This window comes from Durio zibethinus, chromosome 23, assembly GCF_047325235.1.
Source record: "Durio zibethinus cultivar Kanyao isolate XHJ-2024 chromosome 23, ASM4732523v1, whole genome shotgun sequence".
NCBI classification, from domain to species: Eukaryota; Viridiplantae; Streptophyta; class Magnoliopsida; order Malvales; family Malvaceae; genus Durio; species Durio zibethinus.
In genome coordinates, this window is record NC_143184.1 from 5506191 (window position 1) to 5527103 (window position 20913).

Sequence of the window (20913 nt, forward strand, 5' to 3'; positions counted from 1 at the left end):
TATAATTATCTGTTTTAAGTTATCAAATAAAATATATTTTATTTTGATATAAGAGATTAAATAATTTATTTTTTTTATTTTTTTATCAAAAAAAAAATCTTAGTGCACTCAAAACTATAGATTTTCTTAATTTGGAGAAGATTATCTCGCTCTTGCTTATAGCGATTGAGAAAAGTTGCTAGAAGTTCTTTCTTGATACGTGTGTTTTATGATTAACTTTAAATTCAATCAGGTCATTAAACGTGATTAGATTTTTCTAATTGAATTATCAAATGAATTGAAAATAAATAAATATATAAAAATTTTTTTCATGTAAACGTATTAAAAATTTTATAATTTTCACAAAATTTGTGGAATTTTGTATTAAAACATCGTGTTATTTTTATTAAAGTCATTTACAAATTTAACAAGAGAAACTTGATTTAAATTTTTATCTATTTAGAGACAGTGTTAATAACATTATTTAAGTACTAACTAATACGTAAATGGAATTATGGTTAAGGGTATAATGAAAAATAACAAAATTTTTTAATAAGTAATAATAAACTTTAAAAAAAAAAAAAAAAAAAGGAAGGAATTGGGGGGGGGGGGGGGAAGTGGGATGTCCTGCAGCGGCGCACCTGGGATAGGGTTTGAGTATTTTGAGATATAGGCGACACACATGACGCAACTATAAGCGAACAACTTCACATGGCCACTTTGTGGGTCCCCTAAAATTTCCCCACCCATCGATCTCATCACATGCTTTTTCTTATACTTGGGTCCCACTTTCTCAACCAACCATCGTGATAAAAAAAAAAAAAAACTAGTTTTATTCTGTTTGAAACTTTTTTTTTTTTGGTTATTGTTTAAACTAGTAAATCATGTCAAGGGATGATGCTACTAATAGCAGGGCAATGTTAACAGGTGTTTTGTTGACACTTGTTAATTAAGATAATATTTAGTTTTTTTTTTAATTTGATAAAAAACACATTAAATAAAATAATTTTTTAAATTGATATTTTAATTAATTTAAAAAATGTTTATAAATATCATTGAATCTAACAATAAAAAAAATTACATGATTTAAATTTTAAAATGATTAAATATCACTTCTTTTAAAAATTTATATAAATAATCTAAATTAAGTATTAAATTCATATATATATATGATTTAAAAAAAAGAATGAAAACTAACTTCAATTAATTAATGACAATGAGATTCTCCCAAAATAATGTTGTACTTAAAATGATTAAAAAGGTGATTAATAATAGAAAAAGGTGATGTTGACGATTCAAGAAGATAGCTTTACTTATTATCTAGAAAGGTATGCATGATTAATAAAAACTTTTACTACTTTTCTTGGACTAATAAATTTTTTTTTTCATTTTCATGATACTTGGCTGGCTGTTGTTTCTGTAATTAAGGTAAGATACCAACTGTAGTTTCGTCAATTCCATATACTGTGATATATATAGACGATGGTGGGTGGGGGATCGTGGCCTCCTTGTGTACATGCAGTTTGAGATATGAGATGGAAATAAAGCTAAGAATCCTTTTGTGTATGCCATAGTAACGTCCAGTTGATTGTGGGGTGTCAAATTATTGTTCATGTTTTCTCTTTTTGGAAACCACACGCACTGGTTAAAACCATTACCCAACTTATGCTTTCTTGTCATTGTTTCTAAGCACTTTTGGCAAATGGTGTTATCAATTATGGAATGTAACATTAGAAAAAAGCCATCAACTACATGAATGAAAATGCAGAAGTAGATCGATGATGATAATATTGAGGGTATATAAGGGAAAAGCTAGGTCAAAATCCATCCATGAATTTTTACTAATTAAAATTTTCTTTAATTAAAAAATATAGTACTATTTATGATTAATTAAGATAGTTCAATGAATATAGCTTTATTTTACTTTACTCATAATTTATAATCATTCAAATGAATCTTTTCCTATTTACAACATCCCTATTTCTCAATTAAGGGAATTATTATTGTTTAAAAAGAAAAAATAATAATAAGAAAAAAAAATTGAAAAGGGTTAATGTCTACTCTCTCTCTCTCTCTCGACACCCAAATACACAATCATAGGATGCTAACAAAACCTTGTCGTCACCTATCCCGACAAGTTAGGATAAGCCAGCTCATAGGTGTTGCCACGTGTCCATTCCCAGTTCATCAAAAGTAGAAGCCGACAATGCACCTCCCCCGTATATTAATAGCCTCCAAAGGCCCAACACTCCCCTTTTAGCCTAAGTCGCTGTTGCTTTTTCTATTACTCTCTATATCTCAAACTCCCTTCTGTTATTACAAACCTTTTACTCTTTTTTTTTTTTTTTCACTTTCATTTCGAAGTACCAAACCAACTCAAAAACCACAAAGCCAAAGCAGCAAAAACTGCAACGAAAACCATTAGAGAGAGAGAGAGAGAGAGAGAGAGAGAGAGAGAGAAGCTATGGAAGTTGGGCTAAAGATGGGAAAAGGAGGAGGAGATCATGTATGTGGTTGCGAGAAGGTGAAAATGGGCTTTGAAGAGACTGAGCTAAGGCTAGGGTTGCCTGGAGGAGGAGGAGGAGAAGGTGAGGCAATAAGGAAAAGATTCTTCTCTGAGACTGTTGATTTGAAGCTTAACCTTTCCTCCAAAGAAAGTTCTGGGATAAATCCAAATGAGGAGAAGGTGAAAGGTTTGCGACAGGAGAAGAGTCTTCTTCCTTGTGCCAATGATCCTGCGAAGCCTCCTGCCAAGTAAGTTGCATCCTTCTTTTAAAAAAACAATATCTTGTTTGGGCTTTTGTATAGGTTTTCCTGGAAAATATTTTAGTGCATAATAGGATGATTAGGGTTATGACAGAATTACCCTTTTGAAGTTAATTATGTTTTATCACGAAGAACTTTGGATGGATCTTGAATTATATCATCCAGAAAAGAAATGAATTATAAAAATTCATATCCACAATAAGTGGAATCAAAAGTTATCAATTATCATTATTAATTGTCTTCGAAGACCCTATAATTTAAGGGTTCTACTTTACTTATTTATTTATTGCATTTCACAATGAGATGTGGTTGGTTATATATTGTAACGCTCTCCTAATTGTTAACATTTATAGCTAGTATTTTAACCAAAATTAGTATAAATAAAACTATTTTGTATGACTTTATATATATATATATATATATTTGCCCAACTGTCTATATATTTGAAAGCATGCAAATTATAAATTATATACATAAATGATATAAATTACAATTATAATGGATTACAGTTCCGTTATTGATATGCAGGAATACAAACCATATATATATATACTCAAAACCAAAGTTTAAATACTTTAATTTAAAAAAATACATAGAGAAAGTAAGGTATTACCGTTCCATCGATCCGTGTAGTTTAATCTTTGTTACTGATCATCTAAGAATACATGTCACAGAACTAAAATTAATTTCCCTCAGTATTTTAATTGATTTTCTTATTTAATTACTAATTGTTTCTAACTTCACAATCTAATTTGATAATGAAAATTTTTTTTAGTGCTGGGAATGTAAAATTGAAGGTGAATATATATAATTTAATAATTCAAAGTTCAATTATGATTTTAGGGCGCAAGTTGTGGGTTGGCCACCAGTCCGATCATTCCGAAAGAATATGTTAGCCACCCAAAAGAGCGGCAGCGAGGAGAGTACTGAGAAGGCCAGTGGCAACAGCGCCGCCTTGGTGAAGGTGAGCATGGACGGCGCACCTTACCTCCGTAAAGTGGACTTGAGGATGTGCAACAGTTATCAGGAACTTTCTGATGCTTTAGCCAAAATGTTCAGTTCTTTCACTATTGGTACGTAAGTAAAACAATATTTAATCATGATTAAGCTAGCACTTCTTTTTATTTTTTTCTCTCTTTTATATTGCACTTGACATTTTCTTATATACTATGAGTTTTTATTGATAAAATTAAGAAAAATATTATTTGTATACTTCTCACGTTCATCCGATTTAATCATCTTTAATTTGATAGGTGCAAATCAAATATAACGTATTTGTCTTTTTTTTCAGTTTAAGATAAATATGAGATGTGTAAGTAACGAAGTCTTAAAATTAATTAAATGTTGTTGATTAATGAAGGAAATTGTGGATCCCAAGGAATGAGGGATTTCATGAACGAGAGCAAGCTCATGGATCTGCTTAACGGCTCTGATTATGTTCCTACCTATGAGGACAGGGATGGTGACTGGATGCTTGTTGGTGATGTCCCATGGGAGTATGTTGTTCATCTCTAGCTACACCTGCATCCTTCACTCCTTATCCTAATCAGTTAAAATCACTATTACTCTTTGGACTTTGGAGCTTTTAAATTAATTGGAGAGAAATATAAGAACTTCCAGAAAAACTTCATATATTAATGAAACCAAATTAATTTCTTCAATATATAGCAGATAGAAAAGGATACAAAGCATTTACTATGTATATTGCATTTCAACACTAATCTCATTTTTTTCTAAATCAGGATGTTTGTTGAATCATGCAAGAGGTTGCGGATAATGAAAGGAACAGAGGCAATCGGGCTTGGTTAGTATATATTTTTTGGCTTATATGAGCAAGAGTTAATTAAAACAAAATCTTTTGCTATTTTATTTAATTAATTAAGCACTTCCTAAAACTTTATTAGATTAGAAAAGTTTAGGAAGTACAGTACTCCTTAATGAATTGAAAATTTAAACAAAAAAATGGAAACGTTTATGGAATTCAGCACCAAGAGCCATGGAGAAATGCAAGAACAGAAGCTGAAGATGGTAGCTGTAATTAGTGCAATCTGCTCCTTTGATCTCGTGGTCGCTGCAGATGTCAAAAACAATGATAAAAGCAAAGCGAGCAGATGGATTGAGCAGGTTGACTTTATTATTATTACGGTGTTTTTGTGTTAAGAGTTTATATTAATAAATTACATTAATGTGAGATATAAAGTTCTACACTACTAATACTACCACTACTACTACTCAACTATTTGTTATGGACAAAAACAATAATGGATCTTACTGTAAGTCGTCGCAAGAACTTGGCCTGTCTTTTGCTTGTGTTTAGTAGCTATTAATGTATCGGTTTGTAGTTATAATTATTTGTTGCTTCAAGCTTTATTCTTAATGGGAATTTTCTTTTTTCTTTTTTTGGTTTATTAAGAGTACTGATCAGAAATTAAAATTGAGGAGCAAAGGTTCCAAGACGCTTTAATTTTGGTAATGGAAAATGCAAGGGAACAAGATCATGTGGGCATTTACTCATGCTCATTGGTTAAGGTCAGCGCATTTATTTTTGTGTTTTTTAGTGTGAAAAAGATTGCTATCTGTCCAATGCGAGAAGTAGTATTTGACGTTTATTCTTTACTTGAGACGTTGAATTAAGAAAAAGGGAAAAATTTAATGGGGAAAGCTAAGGGAAGAGGGAAAACGGTTGGGTGTGGTGAGAACGAAGAAATGGGCTTGGAGAACGGGGACTGGAGACCGGAGAGGGTTATTATAAGGCATTTGACCTGTGACCGTGATAAGGGGGCTCAGGGCTTAGAGGGGTTGGGGAAGTGGTCCCTGCTGTTGGCGAATGTCATGGCTGTTACTGCCTATATTATATAGTAATAATATATGATTGACGTTAATATCTTGCAGTTATCTGCAACATGGGCTTATATAATTGAGTTGGATCAACTGACATTTCTCTGTCTGATTATATCCTGGATCTGACGACTCTGCCGAAATCCATGCATTTCCATTCATGGAAATTGTTAATATTTGAACTTGTTGGGGTGGCGCTGTAGGTGTAGGTGGGGGGTGGGAAAAAATGGTTCCGTATCACCTAGACACTATAAACTGAGAATTCTTGAAAAGGGCCATGTCATGAATCTATAAATATCTTTTATCCAAATTTTCATTCATGTATTCTCTTTCAATCCTGCATTACAGTATTAGTTAAGGAAGGATGACTTACTCTTTTATCATCCTTTTCTCCTCCCAACTTGCATGCCTTAACTTGAACATTGGACTCAATCCTTAATCGGACCTGTGATTTGCTTTTGATTATAAAATAAAAGACAAAAGACCTTTGATAAAATTATGAACTTTTATTGAAAGATGAAAAATTGATCCAACAAGGCCTTGGAGAGTTTCTGTTACAACAAAATCAGTACTTCGAAAACAAAAGAAATATGATTTGTCGAGGATAAGGCAATTCAGTGCGGCGCTGCCTGTATATTATTAAAGGGCAAAGCACAGGTAAAACAGAAATGGGATTTTAGTTCACAACCACGTTACACGGTCGTCCCACAATCCTCCTTCGTTTCTTATCATCCTCACTTGACTGCAAAACAACAAATCTTCACATTAGGAATTGAACTTTTTTTTTTATTCAGCAACAATGATTCCTCCATTTTCACAAATTCAACTTAGTTCTGAAATTCAGTTATCAATCAAATTGTAGCTTTCAAATTAAACATATCGGTTTGGGTCTAGCAGTACAAGGAAGATTGTGTTTTTTTATTGAATAACCAGAATCATATCATATGTACAGCAATGTCAGGATGGTGTATAGTAATACAGTCCATTCCGATTTGAATTTCCGTTAAAACCAAATTCTGCTATAGACTATACCTGTTGACTGAGAAAATTTGGTGCACGAACCCTCTTTGAGCCATCAGCCAAACGCTTAAACGGAAAATGGTTTTCCACAGAAGCCAAGTTATCACTCACCTGCCAACGTTTTCAAAGATTAAATAAGGGGATTTAATTAGATGAACTTTGCAGACTAGATTTCAACCCTCCACCCCCACCCCCACCCCAAGAAAACAGGATTGATTGGATAAAGCTCCACATGAGGGATTTAACAAGAGTAAAATGGAACTCAAAGAAATTATAATTATTTACCTGGCCTTTAATGGCCCCAATTAACAACTCCTGACATCCTGATGCATGCACATTTTGTAAACTTGGGCATTGAAGTAGCAATCTCTCTAGGAAAACGCAGTTTATTAAATAATGATTAGAAAAAGATATGCATAATCAACTGATTAACAAATGACAATGTTCAATTTCAAACTAGCAAAAATATACCCGGATGCAAGTTTTTACAGGAGTTCAGATTAAGGTCATTGAGTTCCGGGCAGTTTAAACATAATGCCTGCATTTAGAATCACAAATAAGAACCACAAGAGGTTATTAAGAAAAAACTAGCAATATACTCAAGATTGAGGACTAAATGATCTCACATCTAAGCCAGAACAACCCCACAAGCTGAGTTTTTTTAATCGGCTGTGTTTGATAATAAGCTTCTGGTACATAAGATGCAGTTTACTGTTGAATGCATTTGGAAGTTCATTGTCGCCACTTTCATCACTGGGTGAATTCTGGGAATCAGGATCACATATGGTCATCCCACAATCCATAAGTTCAAGAAGAGGTAGTTGAGCTGTGGCAAACTGAATTCCGCCTAAGAAAAACATACAAACATATTAATAAATAGATTTACATGAAATGGGACAATTATAGGTAAATATAGCTACTGACAGCAATATAGGTGAATCTAAGACATGAATATTACTTGACGTGATGTTAGGACAAAGAGCAAGGAGGAGTCTTGACAATGAGTTTGGAAACACATTGCAGATCATTCCGATGCCACTGTCACTGATACTAGACCTGAAACCAAGTGGCAAGCATCAGGAAATATGGTGCTGAAGATTAATTGATAAAATGTAATCTTTTAGAACCAGCCAAGATAGATGGATAAATCAATAAAAGCTGTAGCAAAACATACCCACTCAGATCAAGTAATTCTAATCTTGAATAGCTTGAAGCAATAGCAGCAACAGATGCATCCGTGATTTCTGAGCCAAGAACAAGCGAAAGCATTCGCAAGCCCCTGAATAACAGACAACTGTTATCAAACTAGTGATTATTTATCCTCCAAATGCAGAAATCCATGAAATAAAACACAGCATTGCTAGAAAACTAAACAGAGCAAGTCCATTTAACCACTACCATTCTTGATAAAGCAAAGCAGTGTCTATAGATCCAGAAATGATGCATGATTAAAATGAACTTGTAGACCAAAAGAATCAACAAACCTCAAGTTAGCAGCTGTAAGGGAAAGAACAACAGCATGTGAAAGCCGAATTGAGGCAATGTGTATGTTTTGCAACCTTGGACAACTTCTTCCCATACCATCAACCATGGTAGTAAGATCAGTAGTGTCATTTTCTTGGTGAGAAAATCCCAAGGATATCTCTTTCAAATTGGGACAGTTAAAAACCTAAAAGGAGCCACACGTAAACACAAATTCACTTAACCGCCACAGAAAAGTCAAACTTATAAACATAAAAGGACATAATAAGAAGTTACCGTCTTAGAGAGGGAATAAAGATCAGAAAGCCAGAGAGTAGATAGACTTGATGAAGAGAGGACAAAAACCCCTAAATTAGAACATCCTTCCATCTTAAGGCTCATTAGACAGCGCTTATCAGCAACAAAACGACCCAATTCATCTCTGTACATAAAAATTTGACGAAATCAAATCAAAATCAATTAATATGGAATTTGTAAACTTGTGCCCACTTACCATGCAACTACACATAAGCAGGATATGACACGAAGCATAACAAAAAAAGTAACCACCAAATAGTTTGAAAATCAAAACAGGGGCAAAAATATTGAAGTATTCCATCATAAATAGAAATTTTAGCAAGGAACAGGTTATGCATTACAACCTAAAATATGAAGAGACAGTTCCCGACCAATAAGGAACAAACATAAACCAATATGAGTCGGACCAATAAATCTATAAAGGGTGTACAAAACTTTATAATATTTTCATGTTACAAATCTCAAATTATTTCACCAGAATTATAACCCTTAGTCACTCAAACCATCCAATAATTTTAATGATAAAAAAACTGATAAATTTAGGCCAAGTAGCTAGATCTAAAGAAGTTCGTCCATCAACAAAATTGAAGGTGGGCAATCAAACATTAATCAAGAGTAACAAAGGTTATTAGCTGAGCAGCTAGGCATACCATTTCAAAGATCTAACCATATATTACAAAAAACCAAAAAAAAAAAAAGAGGCGAGAAAGAAATCATACCCTGTGATCCGATTGACAGCTGTATCCGATTTCGAAATCTCCATAGACTCCAAATTAGGGCAAGAAAACGCAATGCAGGCCAGCATTGTTGAGTCCACATCGCTGCAAAACCCAAACAAGAAAAAAGTTACTGTAAGGGGGGAAACAGAAGTCCAAAAGCAGCATTGACCCCTCAAATCCCCCAAAAGAATGCAAAAATAAAAAGCAAATTCTTACAATCAAATAAATTGTTAGGACACATCTCTCCAAGTGAATAGAGACCTTAAAGTTCTCCGGTTTAAATTTTAGTTGAAACACTAATCAAACCCCTTTGTAAATTATTGCATTGATTTTAGCTCTTAGTTACGGGAAAATTTTATCAGAATGTTGCCCAAAGAGCACTATTAAAACAGTGTTTAGATCGAACACAGTTTTGCAGTTCTCATGCCGCTCTTGATTATATATCAATTTCCACTTAATTTCGCTGATTATTTTCTTTTAAATTATAACCACATTAATTCTCATTTCACGATTTTATCTAGATCTCCATCGGTATCAACCGATCCAGTCCATAAAACCCTAGATCTGTCTAAGATTAGTTTAGACCAGAACCTTTCCATCTTGAGAGAAAGTCTAACAAGACTCGGGCATTTTTGCAAAACTGATCCGATGAACCTGAGGTGAGCCCTAGGTGGGACCATAAGTCTCAGCTCCTCCGCCGCCCTCCATAGTCTCTTCGTCGTTTCCCTCCAGCCTTTACACACCTTCGCCGCCTCCAACAGCCCCGCAGGCGGCAATCTCCTCAAGACCTCCCACAGACACCCCGCGGGTAATCCACCGGAGACTATCTCATTATCCGGATCCAGATCTGTACCCGGGAAGGAAGAATCATATCCATCTAAATCATTTTCCGGCGAGTCGCAGTGGATATCGATGTCGTCAAAGGAAAGTGCACGTCGGAGGCGGGAGTAGGGCTGACGTAGGGGTGGAGGACGAGGAGGACGGGCTGCCGATGAGGAAGCATCGGTGGCGGTGGTGGCAGTTGCGGTGGCTGGAGCTGATGTTGGGGTGGAAATTGAAGTAGGGCTGCTGCCGGTGCCGATAACTTGGCAAACATGGCCTTTCTTGGGAAGTCCACATCTGCCACAGTTGTAACTGCCTCGACGTTTGGGTGGTTTGAAGTCAAATGCCGCAGCTGCTGCAGCGGCAGCAGTGGCGGCGGAGGCTGATGAAGAAATGTGAGACTGTGGCTGGTGCATGGCTGTCTGGCAGCGTAGACAGGGAAAGAGAGAGAGAGAAAATGAAGATATGACAAATGATTGAAATGAAAGAGAGGGAGTATGGGTGGGAGGAAGAGAGATGGAAAATAAAGAGAGGGAGGATTTGGTCGTGAAGGGGCGGGAGAACTGGCAAAGTTTGGCGCCTGATTTCGAAAGCTGGAGAAAATAGAAGAGAGGAGCGTGGTTTATGATGTTTATTTACTGTTTTACCCTCTTCCCGGTGGGTGGGTAGGTGGATGGATGGCACTGCAGAGTCAAAAACGTTGAACAATAAAAGACGATACTTTTTGTTTCACTTTTTTTAGTTTTTTTTTTTCTTTTTACACGCGAAAAGACTTCCGAATTGGACAAATTTAGTAGTACTAGGACTCTATTATGATTGAGACTCTTCAAAAAAATTATTGACGAATTTTAACTTGTAAGTTAAGACATCGGGTGAGATTTGCATGCTTAGAAAAATCAAAGATTACTACTACTATCATCTCAAAAAGTGAAGGGATAGTGTACAGAAAAAAAAAAAAAAAGAATAATTTTGTAAAACTGCATCATTTAGTGCAAAATGGAGAAATTCTTTCAATGGGGGATCCTTTGTCATTGCTTTTGAAAATCTCCTTCTGCAGCTTTGCTCCACATCATCATCAACCATCGCGAGTCAAAATCTGAGATCCATCAGCTATACGCCGGTAGCCCAGCCTGCCATATTGCTCCAAATGATTAGACGACCAGAAAGTTTGGTTTAAGGGAAGAAAACCCCGAGAGGGAATAAGCAAGGAACAACTACTTACAGCAAGAACACAACAGTTATTTCACTTGATTTTAAAGTTGGCAAAATAATTTATATGATCAAGCTTTTTTGCATACACAGCCGGAGGGTTTTGCAGCACTACCCAGAAGTTTATCTCTAACATAAAAAATTAATCAATTTATCCTATCAACACCCACCTCCCCCCCCCCCCCCCCCCAAAAAAAAAATAAAAAAAGGGAAACAATTTATCCAGAAAGAGCTCAGCAGTTATCTAGGATTGTCATTAATACCTTTCCATGTTTTCCTCATGTTAGATAGGAATAATAAGAACTCAAAGCAAACAGTCATTTTGGACAAGTCATAAGAACATCATATCAAATTGTTTGCACCTTAAGTGGAACCCCCATAGTCTGCAGCCAATCAATTACTCTTGCTAAACCCCTGCTGCAGCTTTTGCCTCAAAGACCCAACTTTCCCTGTGTGACATGGTAAAAAAAGTACCGGAACTCAATTTGGGCAGTGATGAAGAAATTGGAATAACATTATTGATTGCATAAATGAAAAATGATTATTAGTAAGTATCAGAATGCTTTAAAACACAGGATTGCACAAAAATAAACTCAAAGCAATAAACCATTTGAAAATAAGTTAGTCCTAGACAAAAACTAACAGAAGACAGCAGCTTGGAAATCAATAGGTTAACAGGATATGTTAACTTGGTCAGTAGCTGCAAGGAAATTAAGTTTTGCTTGTATGGTAAAGGAATTGTCAGTCACCCGGTAATCTTGTTGAACTTCAGTGATTTTCAGTTATGATATTAGAAATAATAATTAAACACATTAGAACACAACTACACAAGTATCAATGCAGAAGGCTAAAAACTACAACAAACCTCGGACTCGGGGCTCCCTTGTATTTTCCTGGTAGGAGTCCTCATTGTGACAAACTCCTCAGCTGATGTTGGATGAATACCCACTGTGGCATCAAAATCTGCTTTTGTCAAGCCAGCTTTCACAGCAACTGCAAATCCCTGGAAAACAATTGCACAGATCAGAAAAAACTGCAGAACCTGAAATTGAAAGCACCAATTTAGGTAAAACCTTGAACCTGCACAAGTTCTGCTGAATCTGCTCCACACATGTGTAGACCAAGAACTTTGCTTGTCTTTGCACAGACTATAAGTTTCATGAAAACCCGATCAGGAAGCCCTGAGAGAGTGGCCTTCAATGGCCTGAAGTTTGCTGTGTAGACATCAATATCACCATACTCTTTTATAGCCTGTAAAATCCTTGAATTATTGAGCACAATTAACCACTTTCAGCTGCTGCTAATACGCCAAACAGTTCCTCACCTGTTCTTCAGTAAGACCAACTTGTCCAATTGGTGGCTGGGAAAAGACGGCAGAGGGTACAGCCCTATTCCAAAATGCATGGGAAGAAAAGCCAAAAAGCAATTGAATATGACATAAAATCCACTTCTTTGTATCACAAAACCACCCAAACATCATATCAAAAAGGAAGAAGACACCGTATAACTTGTCTGCTGAATGGTCATTGAATCAAAATGCGGTTAATTAACAATATTATGCCTTCCTTTATTTGAATACGATACTATATTATAAGTGGGTCTCAATCCAGGGATCAAATATGATTCATTAATAAGTGTCACTTGACAACAAGCAAGATTGGAGTCTGGCTTCCCTCCATTATATCTCTAACTGGGTAATTTCCAAGGCACTATTGGATGAGTGGTGTTAAAACAGATGTAGATTATACTGTTTTCTAGAAGATTTCTCTAACCAAACATTCGATCCTTTAAAGCACCCAATCCACCCCCAACCATCACCAAATAAATCCAAAAAACAACCTCAGCCACCCCAAACATAAAATCCAATAAATTTAAACAACAGAAGTACAAAATAATAATGAACCAGTGGAGTGGGCAGACAGGGTTACCATAATTGGGCAGCAGTGACGGGTTTTGGAAAGAAATGTTTAGAAAAAAGAAACATGAAAAAATAGAGCAAGGGGAAAAAGAAGCCTGGCATATGCGTGACCAACAAGAGAGATAAGAAGGACAGAGACCTGGAATGGAGGTTTGTTGAAAGAGAAGAAAAAAAAAGAAAAATGGGATATATGAATCTATACCTTTGAAATTGTAACCAGACACTAGAAATGGTTTTTCCAATAGGAAGGTGGTGCAACTGCCTCAATCGGTATTCAGTAGAAGCAAAAAAAGAGTCATAAGCCCTTTCCAATTTTACCTAATCCTTAAATTTTTTTTCAATCAATCAATCTCTAGTGTGTAGATTACCTAAAATCAGGTTTAGTTGGTTCATTCTGAAACAGTGTTTTTGCTAATGCTCCTGCTCCTCCTTCTATCAATGCAACAGGTGTCAAATTTATTCTATCTGTGACATCCCCTACGGCCCAAATGGAAGGTACTGTGGTACGCAAGTATTCATCAACCTAAAGAAACAATGAGGCAAGAAAACATAGAAATTAACCAAAATAGTACCGGAAAACAGAAAATAGAGAAAATGAAGCAAAATTAATTCCAAGATAATAAGAGCACTACCTCTATTGCTCCATTCTTGTTCATTTTCACCCCCACTGTCTCCAATCCTAAGTTCTGCAATGTAGTAGGAGTTAATGTTAAACCAAATAGAAAATTCATCAAATCTATCTTGATTTACATAAAAAAATGAAGTTGCCATTAAAAGGAGCAAATTCACATCCTCTACATACAAAACGTTTAAGGTTCCTTAAGTCACAATATGAAGAGAATCAGGCAATGAAGAAGTTTGATTACATTTGACGATAAGGGTTCTAATACCTGGTTGTTAACTTTTCTCCTTTATGTCCTGTTTCTCTGGTGGGATGTTTTCTTTAGTATAGTTACAACCATGTTTGATGTGGTAGCTTTTTTGTAGGTAATTGGTTACCCAAAGGACATTTACTAGAGAGAATTGAGTAAAAAAAAATTATTCCAAACCTTTGTATTAGGCCTTCGACCAGTTGCAAACATTACATGTGAAAAGCTTTCAAATGTTCCTTTGTTGGTCTTCAGAGACAATGAACCATCAGCTGACTTAAAAATTGCCTGAGGTGACTCCTCTGTATGAAACTCAATTCCTTGTAGAGACATTTGCTCTCCAACAAAATCCCTGATCTATAAACAGGGCAGAGTTTTTACTAAGAATAACAAAATTTCTAAAAAAGTATCATTCAAATTACTATAACATGATAAAATAAACTAAAGCAGCTATCAGTTTGTAAAATTCTTCACCTCTTCAACAAAACCCTGTAAAACTTTTTTCTGACGTATAAATACATGGACCTCGCTTTTCAATCCATTCAGAATGCCAGCAAATTCCAAAGCTATGTATCCCCCACCAACTATAGCAACTTTCTCTGGTTTTGAGGGCAAATCAAGGGCAGCATCAGAATCTATCGCATATTCACTTCCTGGAATCTCAGGAATAAATGGGCGTCCACCAACTGAAATCAGTATATGCCTTGCAGTTTAAAGTTTACCATCTACATCAACAGTGTGTGGATCCAATATCTGCAGGGAATATCATCAAAATGGATTCACAACCAAGAACCATTAAAAATACAAATGCATTAACACATATCAGAAAGAGACAATGTGGAGAGAGGATCATCCTACCTTTCCACGGCCTTCAATTAGTGTGACACCAGCATTTTTTAGAATGTTCTTGTAAATACCAGTAAGACGCTGTAACTCAGCATTTTTATTAACCATCAAGGTGCTCCAATCATGCCTTGGTTCAGTGTCATATTTCCATCCAAAACCATTACTCTCATCAAATTCATGAGAATATTTTGACGCATAAACCATTAGCTTCTTCGGTATACATCCTCTAAGTACGCATCTGCAATTATACACAAATTTTGATTTTACAACCTCAAGTAAACACGGACCAAAAACAATGACATTGATAACGGTGAAACCAAATATGTAACCAATAGATGACTTTCTTGAATTATCTTTACATTGCCGAGAGCATTGGATATTGAACTTGAGACTAAAAACCATAACTTTAGCCAGTTAAGATTGTAAATTTCAAGTAAAATAAGAAAAAAAAAAGAAAAAGAAAAAATTCCTTAGAACCCAAAAGGCAAAAAAAAAAAACACATGCAGTTCTAATGGATAATCCAATGTGCAATAAACTACAAAAATCCTAATTTCTTCAGAAAAACCATCTTTACACACAAAACAAGTAATTTATAGATATCAAGTCACATTAAAATAAGTCCCTAATACTCCACAGACTTACGTCCCGCCAACACCGCCGGTGGTCTCAGAAGAAATAGTCGAAAACGGAAGCTCACAGACAGCACCAGAAGCACCAAAATTGGCTGCGAAACGAGAAGCACGAAAGCCGTCACTGCCGCCGTCGATAGTAAAGAGGTCGAAGTCGTATTGTCGCAGCGGTTCAGCGCCATTCTCGGACTTGGCACGAACCGAGAAGAGACGGCAGCGCCGCAACCGGAGGTGGTGGTGATGGTGGTGGGGAAAGCGAGAGATAAAGGGAGAAAAGCGGCGTGGAAAAGAAGAAAGGGTGTTGGGTAAAGGGACAGAAGGAAGGTTTCGCCGAGGGTTTGGAGAGTTGGGGCAGAGAGTTTGGGAGCTGTAAAAGAAGTGGTTGCCGTCTTTTTTCTCTTTTCGGGTTAACGTCTCTGCCTTTGAGTAAATATAGCTTATGCTTTGCTTTGACCCGGGCGTGGATATCTTGGACGATGTTGTAAGCGGGTGGGTCCGGCTATTAAATATATATTAGTCGAGACGATTTGCGGCGGAGGAAGGAGTTGACCTTGGGTCCGTTTCGCTTTGCGGACTATGATTTTCTTTCTTTTTTCTTTGTAAAATCAAACTTTATGGGAAATTGTTCTCTCCAATACATCCCACAATTCAAATTGTTTTAAAAAATTGAGGCAAAATTAAAATTGATAACATCAAAGTCGAGCCATTCAATTTTTTATGCAAACAAAAGAGGTGTAGATACTCACCAAAATTGTCACAAACAACAATTTCAAGGTTTTGTATGTTAACGTTAGCATGTCCGTTCATATAAATTTTATGGTTGAGTTGACGCAATAATCTCCACGCTCATAGAGAAGATGGAAGATTTATTTAGGCGAATGATAAAATTAATGATGGTGAAATATATGTTTATATAATAAAATAACGGTACTGATAAGAGAATAAAAAATTATCATTAAAAACTTTATTCTAAAAGTATATTAATAAATTATTTTTTATATTATTTATTTACCATATAATAAAATTTATTTATTATATTAAATTAACAAAATTATTTTAAAATTTTTAAATAAAAAATCAAACTGAAAAAAAATAAAATATCGAAAGATTAAATGATATGAAAATCTCTACAACTTTTACAACTTTAAAAGTAGAAAGGAAAGAAATTAAAAAATTTATGGGCAAAATTGAGACAAAAGGTGCGGTGGAAATGTAACGTATCAATTTCTACCGAAGCTTTTATCTCCAGTGGGTAACTAGAGGCTATCACGCCTCAACATTTTCATCCAAACATTGCATCAATGAATTTGGCACAATGTTCCATAGAGCGCAACTGGGGGTACGGTGGCATCCAAATCACCCCGTAATCTGTAGGAAGAAGCACGAAAAAACCCACTGCCGCCGGCTATTGCAAGCTTTGAAAAATATCATTTCTGCTGCCTTTTGAAGTAGTTACAATCATCTCCAACCTACGAGAAGCCTCAGTTGTCCTTCCATTTACTGATATGTAAGGCTAGCTAATGTGTCTGTTAACTTAAAGTTCTTCCTGAACCATTTCTGCGTCCTCCCACTATGAAACTGGGCCCAAACCATCATATAGTCTATTGATCCCTGCAATAAAACAAATGCGATTAAAAAAAATTATATTAATCATATAACTGAACCTTTTGTACTTTTAGGAGGTACATAAACCTATAACTTATTGATCTCTAGTTGTTAGGAGGAAATGTAGTGCCAAGAGGGGGGGGGGGGGGGGTTACCCTTTTTTTGGGGGGGATGTTTGTCAACATATATTATAAACCAAACCTTAGGAATTGAAGAATGTGGAAGAAGGGAGAAGACTGAAAGGGACAATTCATGTTTCGTTACAGATGAGGGATCAAAGAATTCAAGGTCTGATTAAGCCATGATCTAAAGAGGAAGAACAAATGAGCCTTATTACATGAAAATGAAAATCCTCCCTTCTTGTGTTATGTGCAAAGCTGGTTTTCATAACAGAAGATATCCTTTAGCATGATTTATATAAAATAAAATAACATAATATTAACCTAGAAAACTTTTAGAGAGAGAGAGAGACCTAATGCTACAGACAGACAATGATGAGACAAATTTGAAAGATGAACTTCCAGTAATCACCATTGGGGCAAATGGTTTCAAATTTCGGTATTTTCAAGTGGAACAGAAGGATAAGTAACACTATGAAGTTTAATCTGGGATTCAGAAAATCTGAAGTCAGTGTAAACGTATACATCAGAAGTTTATGGAAATTTGCAACAATATAATAAGACATACCTGATCTGTTCCATCAATAATAAATCATGATTCTTCCAACTGTTCTTCTTCTGTTCCTCCAAAATTCCATATCCATCTACCTTGATTTCTGCAATCCTCAAAATAGTTAAGAAGCACATTAGTGTTTTATTATCTTTATGTCATTTATTATTTTCTTTACATCAGTATTTTCCTTATAGATCGAGTCCTATGCAACTAAATGCAACAAGAAACATACAAATTGGACAATCTAAACATTGCATTGCCTTAACTCAAGCTGTAACGTTCTAAATTCATTGATGAGGAACAAAGATGTGCTCCATACACCATCCACAAACTTCTTGTATAAATGGAAAGAAATGTTTTCTCGACCGATTCATTTTGCCTTGAACTAGCCACAAAGAGAATATATGATTAAAAACAGGTTGAGTTAACGCATCAATTTGAATTAGTTATTAAACCAGAATGCTATTCTTGGCTCCAACATACAAATGATAAAGCACAGTGTTTATTCTAAAGGAAAAAGGAAAATATAAATATGGATACTTATAGAACACACAACCAGAATCAAATAAGTAGACAAGTACTTTTTTTCAGACATACAGTGCAAGCCATTAGCATCAGATTCTTTAAGTTTTGCAACAACAAACTCACCAACAAATGGACGAAAAACGATCACTCTGAACTCCACCTACCACAACAGCAATAACAAGATTGTCAAACTTCAGAGACTGCAGAGAACAAGAAATTGAATCATTAGTCTAGCTTACAGCAATTGCATACAAAAATAATAGCAATACGTTAAAAGTGAAAAGCAATAAGATAAAGCCACCCTAAATTGACTTGATGTCATATACTGACATACAGAGTCCCAAGTTCGCAATAACCGACATTACAATTTACAAACATCATCAATCATTGTCAAAGCATAGTTGGACAAAAACACTTAAGAAAAACCAAATGACCCTTCAATCAACGTCGGAAGATATAATACTACAAACCCTACCCAAGAAAAGGGAAGGAAGGTGAAGAAGATGGGGTGGTAAGTGGTAACCGCAAAGTGTGCTCGATTAAAGTTTAGATAGAAATTTTTTTTTTTGGCCGTCTTCAAAGATTTAAAATGTCATAAATCTGAGAATCAAACCAAAAGCAAATGTCAGTTATTAAACACTAGTTTGAGACATTATTCCGAATATGTGGTCGGCAATAAAGTAAAAAAAAAAAATCAGACTTAGAGACTTGAAAGTAAAAAAAAGAAGAAAATAAAAAAGGAAACCTAACGTACCGCACGCCAAAAGAAAGAGAAGGCACCTTTGGGTTCTTAAGGTTGGGCGCCGTAGATAAAGGTAACTGATAAGGAAAAGCTTTCGAAATCGCTCGACAAACAAAAGATCAAGCGGAGCTACTTAGAGATAGCCATTTAAGTTCAGTAACAGACCATAGCGAAAGTTACACGACGGGCGATTTGGGCCTAAATTTTAATATGAGCCATTGGTGGGCCAATAGTGAATCATAGTTTCTGATAGGGCCTCAGGGGTGTGAATTGCGATCGAAGATATTAATTAAGAATGTTTTTCCGATACACCTTTTATGAAATTTTTAAACTCCACAGCCGGGAGGTCTTGATCATGTGAAAATTATTACGGAATATTAATGTAGGTTAAACCATGATCATAAAATCTTAATTCATAATGTAGATTTTGTTTTAAATATTTCTATTAGATAATTAAATTTTTTTATTGATAAATATTATTTCGATTTAAATGTTGTGATTACAGTTAAAGGAATCAAAATTTTATAATTATTCTCACGAGATCTTTCTTAAGATCCAATTTCACTAGTGAATAATAGGAGGAGAACTAAAATCTTCTTTTCTTGCCTAAATGAATTGATTGAGGTGCCTGAGCCATTGGTAGCTTAAAAGTAAAGCTACCAATTGATGAAATATGCCATTGTAGACAGCAAGTATAAACAGGGTAGAGGCTCCCAAATTCCCTGTTGTTTCTGTCCTATATCCATCTTCATCTTAATCAAATCAAGCATCGATGAAGAAACAACAGATAGACAAGGAAATTATAAAATTTTTAAAGAGAAACATTAGTAATATATATATATATATATATATATATATATAAGAATACACATTGGGCATGCAGAAGGCAGTTTTACTACAAGATAGGAAAGCCAAACTCTGATTTTCTACATTCCTTTGAACTTGATATTTGCAATTAACAACACCAAAAAGAAATAAGGTTTGGCTTAGAGTGACAATCTCGACTCCTCATCCTCTTCAAGGGAGGAAGTGTAAACAAAGTAAAGTGCCCAAATCAGGCCGAATACACCAAAAAGGATCCAGCCAAGAAGGTTGTTGCTAAAACCAAAGGGATTAAGATTATGATTTTTTTAGTCTAACAAGTAATATCAAAGCTGTGATGTTCTCAAATATTTTTATGTGCAAAAGACTTATTCTCCGTGAAACACATCACTTTCCCCTTCTTTGCCGTTGTTGGCAACCCTGGAAGCAAAATTTGCAGTTGAGGTGAAAACGAAAAATGAAAATGATATTTTTCTTTTAGACAGAATGAAAAAAAAAAAAAGAAGAAGAAATCCTTGAAAATTACCAACGGCAACAGGGGATGCAACCCTCGGTGATGGCCTGTGTGCAATAGCTGCATGGGTGATTGATGAGGTAGGGGTGCTAGCAGAGATGGTTGCCATATTCCTTTTCCAATTAGGAGAAAGCAAACAGCTACAGTAGAGTGATCTTGCTACAATGGCAGTTGATCCAAAGAGTACCAGTTTATTTCATTTCATATACGTCGTAAAGAATTTTACAGATTAATACCGTTGGTCAAGAATCACGCCAGACTGATAGGTAGCTCCTCCTTTCAGATCCCCTATCCAAATAGGCCCAACCAATTCGTCCACGTGTCATCTGTCTGTAAACAAAGATTGAACCCAAGAGCGTCCTTTGGTCGTAAGTCATGACAAGGGAAAATAACGGGCCTTGAACCTAACTTAGACCTAACTTAAAAAATTATTTTCTTGGTTCACAACAACAATCTTAAACTATTTTCCGTACAAAAAATATCGGCAACTGCGTATGCTCAGATTCAAATATTCTATCTTTGAATTATGTTTCAGATTTAATCTTAAACTAATTTATAAGTTTATATGTTAAACTAATCTTAAACTAATTAACTATCCGATCAATAAAAGTTTATATGTTTCCCCTCTTATTTCAAGA

At 35.3% G+C, this 20913-nt stretch overlaps 3 protein-coding genes and 2 pseudogenes across 6 annotated transcripts; 1 reads left to right on the plus strand and 4 right to left on the minus strand.

The window, feature by feature from the left end:
• Nucleotides 1-1819: 1819 nt before the first annotated feature.
• Nucleotides 1820-5096, plus strand: LOC111313435 (auxin-induced protein AUX28-like). The gene is made up of 5 exons (XM_022914112.2): nucleotides 1820-2733; nucleotides 3589-3818; nucleotides 4106-4241; nucleotides 4488-4549; nucleotides 4731-5096. The coding sequence occupies exons 1-5, from the start codon at nucleotides 2444-2446 to the stop codon at nucleotides 4766-4768; spliced, it is 756 nt and encodes a 251-aa protein (XP_022769847.1). The 5' UTR covers nucleotides 1820-2443; the 3' UTR covers nucleotides 4769-5096.
• A 973-nt stretch (nucleotides 5097-6069) lies between these two features.
• LOC111313436 (F-box/LRR-repeat protein 17-like) lies at nucleotides 6070-10684 on the minus strand. 2 transcript variants are annotated; one of them, XM_022914114.2, is made up of 11 exons: nucleotides 9693-10684; nucleotides 9102-9203; nucleotides 8362-8506; nucleotides 8088-8272; nucleotides 7778-7882; nucleotides 7562-7659; nucleotides 7230-7450; nucleotides 7075-7141; nucleotides 6889-6974; nucleotides 6616-6714; nucleotides 6070-6325 (listed from the first exon to the last, which is right to left on the minus strand). In XM_022914114.2, the coding sequence occupies exons 1-11, from the start codon at nucleotides 10337-10339 to the stop codon at nucleotides 6260-6262; spliced, it is 1821 nt and encodes a 606-aa protein (XP_022769849.1). In that variant the 5' UTR covers nucleotides 10340-10684; the 3' UTR covers nucleotides 6070-6259. The 2 variants fall into 2 exon arrangements, with proteins under 2 accessions (XP_022769849.1, XP_089608914.1); XM_089752788.1 differs by having other exon boundaries at nucleotides 7778-7897.
• Nucleotides 10685-10810: 126 nt separating this feature from the next.
• Nucleotides 10811-15899, minus strand: LOC111314284 (glutathione reductase, chloroplastic-like; annotated as a pseudogene). Its single transcript, XR_016332376.1, has 11 exons — nucleotides 15409-15899; nucleotides 14778-15003; nucleotides 14394-14672; nucleotides 14100-14276; nucleotides 13683-13736; nucleotides 13419-13573; nucleotides 12457-12520; nucleotides 12213-12383; nucleotides 11998-12135; nucleotides 11396-11581; nucleotides 10811-11053 (listed from the first exon to the last, which is right to left on the minus strand). The product of XR_016332376.1 is annotated as a glutathione reductase, chloroplastic-like (transcript).
• Nucleotides 15900-16478: 579 nt separating this feature from the next.
• On the minus strand, nucleotides 16479-20836 carry LOC111314285 (photosystem II reaction center W protein, chloroplastic-like; annotated as a pseudogene). The gene is made up of 5 exons (XR_002693141.2): nucleotides 20288-20836; nucleotides 18952-20181; nucleotides 18321-18397; nucleotides 17688-17775; nucleotides 16479-17006 (listed from the first exon to the last, which is right to left on the minus strand). The product of XR_002693141.2 is annotated as a photosystem II reaction center W protein, chloroplastic-like (transcript).
• LOC149512141 (uncharacterized) lies at nucleotides 17549-18559 on the minus strand. Its single transcript, XM_089752197.1, has 6 exons — nucleotides 18524-18559; nucleotides 18254-18357; nucleotides 18128-18179; nucleotides 17848-17882; nucleotides 17688-17783; nucleotides 17549-17621 (listed from the first exon to the last, which is right to left on the minus strand). Exons 1-6 carry the CDS (start codon nucleotides 18557-18559, stop codon nucleotides 17549-17551), a joined length of 396 nt encoding a protein of 131 aa, XP_089608323.1.
• Nucleotides 20837-20913: the final 77 nt, after the last annotated feature.

Bases quoted from the DNA above. Each gene is read 5' to 3' on its own strand.
- LOC111313435 (XM_022914112.2), top strand. From the start codon at position 2,444: ATGGAAGTTGGGCTAAAGATGGGAAAAGGAGGAGGAGATCATGTATGT. The intron at 2,734-3,588 runs GTAAGTTGCATC...TTATGATTTTAG, and splicing joins CCTGCGAAGCCTCCTGCCAA to GGCGCAAGTTGTGGGTTGGC. The intron at 4,242-4,487 runs GTATGTTGTTCA...TTTCTAAATCAG, and splicing joins GTTGGTGATGTCCCATGGGA to GATGTTTGTTGAATCATGCA.
- LOC149512141 (XM_089752197.1), bottom strand. From the start codon at position 18,559: ATGTCGGTTATTGCGAACTTGGGACTCTGTATGTCA. The intron at 18,358-18,523 runs GTATATGACATC...CTGTTGTGGTAG, and splicing joins ACTTGGGACTCTGTATGTCA to GTGGAGTTCAGAGTGATCGT. The intron at 17,784-17,847 runs GTAAAGAAAATA...AACTATTTTGAG, and splicing joins TCTATAAGGAAAATACTGAT to GATTGCAGAAATCAAGGTAG.
- LOC111313436 (XM_089752788.1), bottom strand. From the start codon at position 10,339: ATGCACCAGCCACAGTCTCACATTTCTTCATCAGCCTCCGCCGCCACT. The intron at 8,507-9,101 runs GTATGATTTCTT...TTTTATGTACAG, and splicing joins GCTGTCAATCGGATCACAGG to AGATGAATTGGGTCGTTTTG. The intron at 7,660-7,777 runs GTATGTTTTGCT...ACTTGGTTTCAG, and splicing joins GAATTACTTGATCTGAGTGG to GTCTAGTATCAGTGACAGTG.